Raw genomic sequence first — 11,478 nt, forward strand, 5'->3', positions numbered from 1 at the left:
CAAATGCCGGGGTCAGCTGCACAACACCCCACTTAAGGTTAGTCTTACACTTAACATCAGATACTTGCAAATTTACATCCTTGAACTGAGAACTTCTGTTTGGTAAAAAGCCAGAAAGATTATATAGTTGCATAAATATATCTTAAAGCTAATATCATATACTCTTGTAGCTTAATCTGTTAATTAATGCACACTGTAGGTCTTGGATCTACTGTGAAGTGAAGGGAGTGATTCATAATATGACACCGCCACCAGGGGGAACCCAGTCTACATAAATGTACCACAGACAAAAGTAATGAGAATTAATGTGCTGTTGAATTTGCAAGAGTCGTTTTCAGCTTGAATACAGTTCAACTAATGATACTTTGATGTAAAACAGCTGCAGTGATGTTGAACTGAAGTGTATATAAACCATGTGGACATATTGCAGTGATAAAATAACAGATGGAGTGTAGCATTCTGCGCCACATGGCCTACAATCAAACACAGACGCAAAATAAAACCATATATTTACAGTTATTTGCTCTGGGAACTACTATAAGGTGGCTTTTGAGGGGTTTTCAGTGTTTGGTTTCAGTATGAGAGGATGGAGTGTTTGTGCTTCTCCAGCAGGGGGATACGGAGGCTGGGAACTGGTGGTGGTGATGTCAGATGTCATTAGCATATTTCTGACTATATCTAATGCTTGCGCAAAGACGCACCACTACTGCTGCAACGCACTGACCAGAGAACTTCCACTCATCAGACCACACCTCGGTAAGCTCTATTCAGATAATATAACTCATTCTTTATGCTTTATTGTCTGCAGCTTTAAGAGGAAAAAACTGTAATAGAAATATGAGAAATGTGATCAAGGCGCAGAGGAGGGATGTTGTGCCAAATACATGAGCAAGGACAAAAAGATTAGATAATAGGTTTCTTTAATGAGTGTTATTTTATTGTAATAACCGAGAGGAGGGTGAGATATGACAGTAGGGCATGCATGGCTGGCATGTCTTTTGTCTTAGGCGCACACATGTATGCATATCAACCCGTTTCCTTTGTTGTCGTTTGTGGTCGAGTATGCGCCTGGTTCCGTTATTAAAATGATGGCTTAAGGCGTCCTCGGCGCTTTATGTGTGTGTATGAGCACGCAGGGTGGGTTTGTATGAGTAGACTTTTTTTGGAAAAATTTGGAGTTGAACTCAGATGTTTAAGAGCGAGATGATTGAGCAAAAAAAATGCCAATCTGGGCGGTGGTTCCTTCAGATTGCGCCCCAAGGGGAGAAGTAGGCTACGTGACAAGTGAATTTGCGGATGTTGCACAGCGTCCATGTGGAAAGCCCCTGCGTGGACACACATGAATCGAGATTTTACCTCTAGATTCAATAGATATAATCATTTTTATTATTTAAAGGTTGTTTTTAGAAGAATATCAGCACACACGCAGGCATTCATTTTCTATTTCTCTCGTTTTTTTTTTTTGTTTTTTTTTTAATGCCTTTCTCTCGGTCTGCCCAGCATGGGAACTCCTATTGTTATGTAAATATCTGGTTGGACTGGCTTCATTGTCTGCAGCAGCCTGTCCCTTGTGTGCAACATCCCGGGCAGCGTGTTGGATAACGGGGATGGATGGCAGGCAAATCACGCCGGACAGAGCCGCAGGCGAACAAAAGAAGGCGGACGCGCACATTAGAGAGAAAAGTAGTCTGCGGTTGCGCATGTAGTTAAAAGATTTTTTGGCCGCTGAGATTTAGGCAACGCCCTTCGACTGCTAAAAAAAAAGTGCTCTTGTGGTTTTTGTTCCTTTTTTGTAAGAGATATTTTTACAGTAATATTCTCGTAAAAGCGCACAGGTGACGCATAAGCACCTGTAGTTTGCGCATTAATACCTTTTGAGCTCTAACGTGATCAGTGGTGCAATTATAAGAGTGGAACTAGTTATCTGCTGGTTGTCAAACCCTCTCTGATTATTCTCTGTTCTCTCACAGATCAACTGCAATAATGAGCGACAAGCCCGATATCTCAGAGGTGACCAGCTTCGACAAGAGCAAGCTGAAGAAGACAGAGACGCAGGAGAAGAATCCCCTGCCTTCAAAAGAAAGTAAGGACTCAAATTCCTGCAGCTGAAAGGAAGTGTGTGTGTGTGTGTGTGTGTGGGAGGAGGGTGGGGGATTATTACATCATATTTTTCTTCATTTTTATCCAGTTTTTCAGTGGGAATCTCATATCTCCTCTCCTCTTTTTTCCCTCTCCACAGCCATCGAACAGGAGAAGGCTGCGACGTCGTGAAGCCCCTTCCTCACGTCATGCACTGTACACCCCCACCCCCCCTCCCCCCCCACCCACCCGCCCCTGCATTGCCTTGTTTTCAGTCACTTCTTTTAGCTGTATAACTTTGTAACCGAAATTATGAAACGACAACAATAACCAAGCTGCACAGTCCGCGGACGACAGATGATGCCTTCGTCAGGGCAGTCGGCCCCCCTGTCCCCTCAGCAAATACCACCTTAAAGCACCTCGGTGTGAGGCGTTCGTCTTGCTTTTGGGGTGATGAGGAAGATTTGTCTGAGGCGGAGGGAGGGTGGACTGCAGAAGACGGTCCCAGAGGCGCACCTCTCCTCTCAAGCACCACCATAACATCGGCGTGCAAGCAGAGAGGCATAAGGGACGGGGCGTGGCTTGCGTCCCAGGAAGCTCATCATCGTCTCACAACCACCACCGACACCCAACTTCCTGCGTGGCTGCTTTTGCGCCAAAGCTGAGGCGTCAAGCTTTTTCTTGTTTTTTATTGTTTTTTCGTCTTCTAATTTTCGGAAATGCACAACTTTGTTTGTACGCTGGCCAAATTGTAAATGCCCCAAAAATTGATACTGTTGACTGTCACAGTCTTTTTTCTTTTGTATGTACACAAGGATAAAAAAAAAAAAGTGTAACGGATTCCATCTAGATCTGGGAGATACTGAAATGGACCTTTATTAAAGGTTAAATTGTAACGTACTTTGGCCCTTTTGTCAGAGTGATTCGGGATAGCTTTTATGTTGCAATCTGTCTCTGAATTGTCTCAAATGTGGGGAAAAAAAAAGAAGAAAAAAAAAAATACACCGGCAATTGATTCCATGTGTTTGCTTTCAACCGTAGATCAAAATTCTTTGCAGTTTTGTAAAGTCCCAGCAGTCATGTTAATCTGCCACAAACCATTACCAGAAAAGGAAAACCGTGAAATGTTGTAATAAAAAAGAATTTGTTACTAAGAAGTGTGCTGCGAAGTGTTTCCTCTGGCAATGCCACACACATCCTCAGACATTTATTTATCCACGCTTCACCCAACATCACCGCACCTTTTTATCACACTTTAGAAGCCTCATTTTATCTCCACGTAATATTTGTACAGCTTAATGTTGGTATAGCTAACCCACTTCTCACACTATCTTACGCTCCTCAACTGCCTAACAATCCTTCAGCATTACTTAAAGGATGAGGCTGTGCACTGTTGAAGGGCTTAAACTTCTCCAGAGCAAGCCGTGCAGGGATTTACCAGCACAGGGGATCAATTTTGTATTTGCGTGTGTGTGTGCCAGTGAGGGAGGGGAAATGAAAGCAACTTGTTAGACCACCTGTCATGAAGGTCTTCTCCTGAAGAAGTTGTTAACAGCACTGTCAGCACAAAGCTAGTGATTACTGCAGAGAAAGTAGAGCCATGGGAACAAAAACGGTCCTGCAATCCATAAAAATAGATTCTACTTCCTGAAGAACACAGCAGGGGGACTTTGATCATTTCAGGCATTAGCAAACTAAGCTACAAGCTTTAAGGAACCTTTTAATAGAACGTGCATGCATAACACAGGATGCATTTATCCAGGTTACCCTTTTCTGTAAAGGATTTATAGTAAAAAAAGTAGAAGGAATAAAAGTATTGATGCATGTTTAAGTTACATTGCTCAGCTGGTTTGGTGCACTGGGGAGTGGTGGCTTATGGGACAGCCTGCCCTGACCCAGAATACAAGGTGTAGCCTCAGCAGGAGATTTACTCAGCCCTTCGTCCTAAATTAGCCACCGCCTACAAAGCCTTAATGTCATTAGCATGACATTGCTGACATTTCCTGTAAATGGCATGCATTGTGTGATCAAAAGTGGGACATGACTCACATTTTTAAGCAAGTCAGGTGTATCATTGTGTTTAACCCTTGGGTGTGTTTCCTGTTGCGGATAAACACCGCCATCACCGAGCAATGAGGAGACATTATCGAAGTTGCACGTCTGTCTCTTACCTAGATGATGGTGTGATTTATCTCAGAGCACGTAATAGTCCACAAATCTTATATGTTAGTGTAAGTGGATTGGTGTTAAGTCAGTTGCTCTTAATAAGGCATTAATCTGTGTTGAGGAGGAGGTTAGTGTGCTAGTGCAGGGAGACTAGGCCAAAGCCTTGCAGCGGCCTTGTTCTCATGGGCTGTCCACGTCCTCTCTCAGATGGGATTAACACCTCCCATCTCCCATTTCTCTCTGCCTCTCCTCCGCATGCTGCATGGCTCCACACAGGCCTGCATCAGAGCCTCCTGAGAAAGTGACAGAGGATTTAAGGTGGAGCAGCAGTTGGGGTGGAGTCACTGTCTGCCGCTTTAGGATGCAGAGGAGAAGAGGGGTGGAGGAGGGGGAGAGGAGGGGGTCAGATGTGTAAGCTCGTCGGGATGCTACGCGTGTTCTGCCTGGTAACCCATGGCAACAGCTGCTGCTGAGTCACTTCTTGGGGTTGGGCGGTCGGATGGCTGTTATCCTCTTGGAGGCTTTTTTCTCCCTGGCAAGCACTCCACACCGTCATCAAACCTGTCCTGTCGGTGTGTTTTGAATACTCCAGAGATTATGAACGCAGCACATTCTGCTCTCTTATCTATCTTTAGATGTGTGTGGCCATCTGCCTCCTGCAGCCTCTTGTCTCCTCACTAAAGGCATGTCTTTTAAACTGGCCTCATTAACCGAGGGATTGATTGATTAACGGCCAGGCGAACCTGTGCTATTGTTGAAGCTCCCTTTGCAGGATTGTGGATCTTTGTGCTCTTGAACTTGGTGCTAGCTGACTACTGTAGGTGTGGCTAGTTTTTGGCTACTAGATGGGTTGGACGTTCATGGTTCCCAGACAATGTATCCTGATGACTTTGGTGGTCCCCTGACTCTTCCTCTAGCACCACCCTGAGGGTCATATTTGTGTTTTTGAATGAAATGCCTCAACAACTATTGGATGAATTGCCATGAAATTTGATTCTAAGAAGGTAAACCTGCAAGGTAAACCTCTATGCTAACACCAGCATGTTAGCATAGAGCCGACTGGCAAAGACACACAGTACTGAGTCCGCTGTGGACGGCTTCTACCCACCCGGGGGCTACGTGCGGCATTGTTAGTGAAGCGGGATGTCCCTGCCATTGAGCAAATGTTAACACTTCACCATTAAATTTAATGCACTGAGAAATATCCAGCTTGTCTTCAGCCATCACAGCTGCAGAGAGGGAGCAGCTAAACAGGAAAAACATGTTTGTGAGCATCGTGTTTGTGTCATTATTGCAATTTCCTGTCCAAACCATATCTCTCTAGATTGTTTGTGGCCTCATTGTTGTTGCTGGTTATCTCTGCTGTTGACAGGCCAGTGGTAAAAAAAAAAAAAAAACAGAGAAAGAGACAAGTTAGCTGCACATATGCAGAAGCCCAGCATGTATATATGCCACACTTGTCGCCACTCGTGCAGATTTGATAGTTAGAAGTCATCAGATACAAACGCTCAGCACAGGTGCTTTTTTCATCGACATATGGCAAAGCAATGACAAGCACATGAGGTATGAGCTGCCATGTTATAAGGGTCAGGGGCTGTGTGTGTGTGTGTGTGTGTGTGTGTGTGAGCTCAGAGGATGTGACTTCAGAGTGTAATCTTATACAGCTATCAAAGTGCTCGGGGACTCCCGCATCGTCATATGGATGAAACTAAAGCTGCCTGGATTTCTTAAACTAAGCTGTGGAATTGTTATTGTTAGATGCGGTTAGTGGTTTTTAGTTTATTTTGTGGTGACGCTCATAAAAGGATAGCAGTAGTTAAATAAAGGCAGACCTTGATTATTTTTTTAGGTGCTAGTAACGCATAAATAGCCGTCTATGCAAATCAATAAAGGTAGAATGGAGTCCTGAAGAGACAGAATCATGTGATGTCATGTGATGTTTTTGCTACATGTGCTACCTTCATTTTACCTGTTACAAGTGTTAGGGGATTTCCTACTTTGTGATTCTTCCTGCTATATATTTTTATAGAGGGAGGTTTCTGTGTTTCTTGTCTGATGTGAATCTTTGAATCCCTTTCAGATATTTACTGTGATAAAAAAGCCACGCGACCAAACCTGGCATGAAGCATAGCAGAACTAAAACTGAGAAGTGTGCTCGTCTGTGCAGATCTTCACATACTAACTACATGCATTATAACACAGGCCTCAAAATGTTTCAACAGTGCTTCCTTTTTGCGCAATGTGTTTGTAGATAAGTGCTGTTCTGCATCCAGACCTTGATCAGGGAAGCAGGAACTAACTTTTTATAGCACAATTCTGAACAAAGACACAAAGCGCTGCAAAACACACAAACACACACACACACACACTAGCCAACACTTAGGACAGAGTAGACATGCACTGCTGGTTACAGGAAGCACCAAAAAAAAAGCTCGAAACCCCCCACACCACCTGATATATCAATGCTAGCTCTCTGTCTCTCTCTCATTGCATAAATGGAAATTACAACAGATCCGGTGGATTTGCAAATGTCCGTTAAATAGTTCTATTACAGCCAATTACACCATCAAACTGATGCATAAAACACACAGCCGGCTGGTTAAGAGTCAATGGGAAAGAGAGCGGGCGTGGTCCGACATTATAGACAGCAGCAGCATTTTTCAGCAGCAGCAGGCTGAGCTGAGGGTCTATAGCTTGGGTTGATTATCCCAGACATGCCCTATTACTCTGGCCCCAGGTGGGGCCCCGATCAATGGCATCTAAATGGTGTTGACATTCCCCATCGTTTGTAAATGCATTAGCCAAAGCATTGCACAGAATCAATGCAGCTGCACAGACAGCAGAGCTACAGCTCAGCACATCACAGTGTGTCAGATCGAGTCATTGTGACTTGATGAGGTGGTCCTGAAAATATCCACTCTGAGGTGTGAACAAAGGAGTGTGTGTGTGTGTGTGTGTGACTCGCACTTCTGCAACAATGCTCACATGTAGCGTGCATGTGTGCATGAAGGGAACGCATGATCCAGTTAAGAGATGCGCCTCACTTTTCATCTGAGTCACCTTGGTGTAAACACAGAGCAGCTCTCAGTGGCTGCTCTCCTGAGGGCTTATACAGAGCGACAGCTTTGACATTTCCTCTGAGCAGAGAGGCTGTGGCCGCCGTGCTGCAGACGAGACGCTCCCCCCCCCACCCCCCACCCACCCACCCACCTTCTCCCCTCCCTCCCACCCCCTCCTCGCCGCAGGCACAGATCTGGGCCACTCTCTGCATCTCTTCTTCCTCCTCACAAGAGATGGTGTTGTTGCTGCAGACACCTGACACTTTTGGTTTCTCTTTTACAAAACACCATAAAGAGAAATTCTCTGCAGGTACATTAATGATTTTTCTTCCGGCCTGTACAGTGTCTGTGCAGTACCACAACCCTTTGACTGCTATATTTGTACCACTTTCCATGTTGCTGTTTGATTTTTTCATGGAGTGGAAGATGTCCAGTCCATCCACAAATACATTAAGGATGTTGCATATTTTTTTTAATTTGAAAAATGCAAGGAAATCTAAAATATAATCAGTGAACACCTTCCAACCAGACTCATTTCCTGATCCTCAAGTAAATGTTTTTTAGTTTTACTGTAAGCTGTGCAGCATCTCTAAAAATGCAAACTTCTCCTTTTCACATCTCTCAAATTAAAAGTCACACGCTTCTTTGGATGAACTAAAAGGACTTAAATATTCTCATCCAAACCAGAATAAACAGGAAATGACTCTTGCAAATATTGCACATTTCAGAACAGAATGAAGCAAGGACTGTTTATGAGCACCGTTATTGGATCATATAATCAATTAATTCTTACTTGGGCTAGACCATTTTGATGTAAAAAGTCTGCGAAACACAGAATAAACCTGGAACTGTAATCGGTGAAACCAGACCGCCTTTTAAGAATCTTTTTCAGTTTGATCCAAGTCAAAACTCAGCAGATCAACCTGGAAAGATTGTAGCGCCATGAGACTCTCCAAGGCCAGGTTGCTCTCCGGAAGAATGTTGATCGTGAGCGTTAATTACCCTGCCAGTCCCAGGAGAGCGCTGCTTAATTACTGCCCCCTTGTTAATAACAAGCTTAGTCATGTCATGTCCTTATTTGAGTTTGATTAATCAGCATGAGACCAATATGCAGCAGCACAGAGCAGAGGGTCAAGGAAACCTTTAAAAAAGAGATTCAGTCTTTTGTGTTGGTGAGCGTCCACCCAACTTAAGTGTCCACTCCTTAAAAGCTCTTAGTGCACTGTTTTGTAATTTAACCTCTGACCTCTTTGGGGGAGGAGAGCAAGAGGATTGTCTTACAGGTAATCAATAACACAACATATTAGCATTATTAAAATGATGGTGGACGGGCTGATGGATTCTCTGCAGTTCTCTCCCTGCCTTGCCCCTTGTTACCAGCTCTGTTTTTTATGGGTGGAATATGTAGGTGAAGCTTTTGATTTATTAGTCGATCTATGGTAATGAGGAAGGAGACCATTGATAGAAGCGGTCGACATTAGTTTCCTTGGCAGGGTGTTTCACCTTTGAGGCTGAAGGATGCACAAACATGCACAGGTATCATTCGAGGACGTCCATCTGGCTGCTTCTTTTATACTTCTGTTGTCTCTCGGTTCAAAATGGGTTGCTGATTTTAGCGATGTGTACCTGTTGGTTACCCATGTCTGCGTATACCAGGAGAAATGTTTCTGTGTATTTTCACAGAATTATAATTCCAGTCTTAAGGACAGGGATCCAGTAAATCTTGAATTTTTGTGTTAATTATTTTCTTTTATATCTGCTTAGTTACCCATTCTTCTTCTATTACACACAAATTATGGGTCCACAGCTGAAATCACACCTTGGATGCTGAAGTTACCACCTCTAGGTGATCAGGACATCGAAGGTGGTTGTTTTGACTGTTAAACTGAAGCTAACATGATGACCTGAATGCCTTTGTGCAGTTTTTAGGTTTTATATGTAGATTAATTTTTTGGGTGGTCTGCTACCTTTATGCTTAGATCCAGCTAAAAAACACTAATGGATGGAGGGATAAAATTCCACATAAGTTTCAACTAATGCGCCTCAGCTTACAGAACCAGTGGATCACACTCATTTATTACTTTTTTCACAGTATTCTTGCCTCTGCAGCTCTACACACCCAGGTGAAAAGCCCAAGGCCATCCTTTTAGCTCACAGTGTTTGTGTTGCAACAAACGTTGATTGATGATTCCGTTTTTGGAGAGGCGCCCAAAACTTCACGCTGTCCTGACTCGAGTTGTGGGCGACTGCATGTGCCCTTACTGTATTTGCCTCATGCTGCTGCTTTCAAACCAGGAATGAAAGGTTTCTCTCAGTGGAGGTGCAAATTAGTCAGTTTGTGTCTGTATTATCAAGGTGGAGTCATACTGATAATTTAATCTGTCTCTCCTTGTCTGTCTTACACTACCTCCTTGAGTATTCAAAAAAATATCTAATTATGATTATTCTGATTGATATTGCAATTATGATATGATAATCCTAACATCATTACAGTCATTATTACAAACATGAGTAACAGAGAAACACGTTAAATGTGCTTTTTTCTGTCTATCAGTTCATTATCTTTGTTTTGAGGCCTCAGGGTTAATAGCATGCTCATACTGCGCCGCTCAAGAAAGACTGCCTCATCTCATTTTCCTCTTGAGGGTGTCCATCAAAGCCTCTTCATGCTGTTACATCATATGGAGTATGTGGCATGAGACTCGCGGAGTTGCTCAAACAATATTGCTCAAAGGCCTCATTACGCAACACCTCGCTGGGGTCTGAAATGCGCTACAATACTATCACCATAGGCTTTAATGAGTCATGTACAGGCACGTAGACGGATGGAGCTCGAGGGACTTTAACCCAGTCGTATATTAAATATGTTTTAACGGAGCGATTTGACACACACACGCCGACACCCACAGCTGTGATTGAATCTCAGACGCCACACCCGTAATCCACTTAACCTCAAAGTTGTTTGACATGGTGTTTATTTTTTATTTCCCGTCGGTGAGGTCAGTCCAGTGGCGATAACGCCTGCTGGCATGGTGGTGAGTCATGCTGGGCCAAGGTCAGCTTGGAAATGTGTCAACAACAGCAAAAGCAGCACACTTACAGTGGAAAGTAAGACAACAAGGAAGCTGGACTCCTGCCATCGTACAAGGAGCATTAGACCTAATTGTGTCAACATATCCATAAAGGTGGTTATTTATTATTACAGTTTATGACAGTTAACCCCCAGAAACAGGAAAATCAGCTGTTCAGTTTGTTGTTATGGGACTAAACTCCAAAAATAAATTGTGTGTCACATAGATTATGCTGATAGTGTGAAATAAACACATAGATAATGGTGAGTAATGTGTTCTAACCCACAAAGCAGCAGCTGTTGTGGTAATCTGTGGAATAACCACTTCCACTTTTAGCCTTTTTTTGTAGTTTTTGTAACTGATAAACCCATAGTTGAACATTTTGAAAAATATGCTTCTTCGTTTTCTTTCCTAGAGTGAGATGAGAAGATTGATGTCACTCTCAGAGAGAGAGAGAGTGGTATTGATCTTCACGGCTAACTCTTGGAAAGAAAGTGAATTATAGTATTTTCTTTTAAAAGCTTGCCATTTCATGACAAGCTGTGGTTTTATTCACCTAGAAATCTCTGTTCTGTGATAAGAATAGCTCTTTATCTACTGAAAGCAGTCATGGTTGCAGATGTTTGGGTTCAGAGATGGACTGAAATGCGGCATAACTGAGCTGAATACATTAAAGCCACCCTGCTATGTATGTATGAAATGGGATGGCGAGGCTGTTTGGTCCGCTGTGTTGAAAATTGAATAGAAGAGGCAGATTATTACACACACACACACACTGTACACACACCTGCATTCACGCCCACAGACCCCAAACACACACTCATGAATGCCAAAAGATTTTAAAGAGCAAGAATTGGCGGTTTTTCCTCTCGTTAGCAGAAAGTTTTCCCTCATTCTGTGATTTATTGAAGCTTTTACATCTGAGAAACAGGACGATGGGGGCGTGTGCAGTGAAATATAATGATGTCATTGATCTCATGGCTCATATTCTCTCGGCTAACGTCTGAAAGTTGTTAATTCATGAATACATTTGCTTGTTTTAAGCAGCTTTGACCTACACTGGAAGCTGATTCTGCATAATGTCATTATTATAACACACCCGT

General features: G+C 43.2%; 1 protein-coding gene across 1 annotated transcript; it reads left to right on the forward strand.

Moving 5' to 3' along the window:
* Positions 1–596: 596 nt before the first annotated feature.
* Positions 597–3,236, forward strand: LOC137177324 (thymosin beta-12). Its single transcript, XM_067583509.1, has 3 exons — positions 597–756; positions 1,971–2,083; positions 2,240–3,236. The coding sequence occupies exons 2-3, from the start codon at positions 1,984–1,986 to the stop codon at positions 2,269–2,271; spliced, it is 132 nt and encodes a 43-aa protein (XP_067439610.1). The 5' UTR covers positions 597–756; positions 1,971–1,983; the 3' UTR covers positions 2,272–3,236.
* The last annotated feature ends 8,242 nt before the right edge of the window (positions 3,237–11,478 follow it).

This window comes from Thunnus thynnus, chromosome 24 (assembly GCF_963924715.1).
Source record: "Thunnus thynnus chromosome 24, fThuThy2.1, whole genome shotgun sequence".
Taxonomy (NCBI): Eukaryota; Metazoa; Chordata; class Actinopteri; order Scombriformes; family Scombridae; genus Thunnus; species Thunnus thynnus.

Excerpts from the sequence above, each read along its gene's own strand:
- LOC137177324 (XM_067583509.1), top strand. The coding sequence starts at position 1,984 with ATGAGCGACAAGCCCGATATCTCAGAGGTGACCAGCTTCGACAAGAGC. Across the intron at positions 2,084-2,239 it reads TCCCCTGCCTTCAAAAGAAA|CCATCGAACAGGAGAAGGCT; the intron begins GTAAGGACTCAA and ends CCCTCTCCACAG.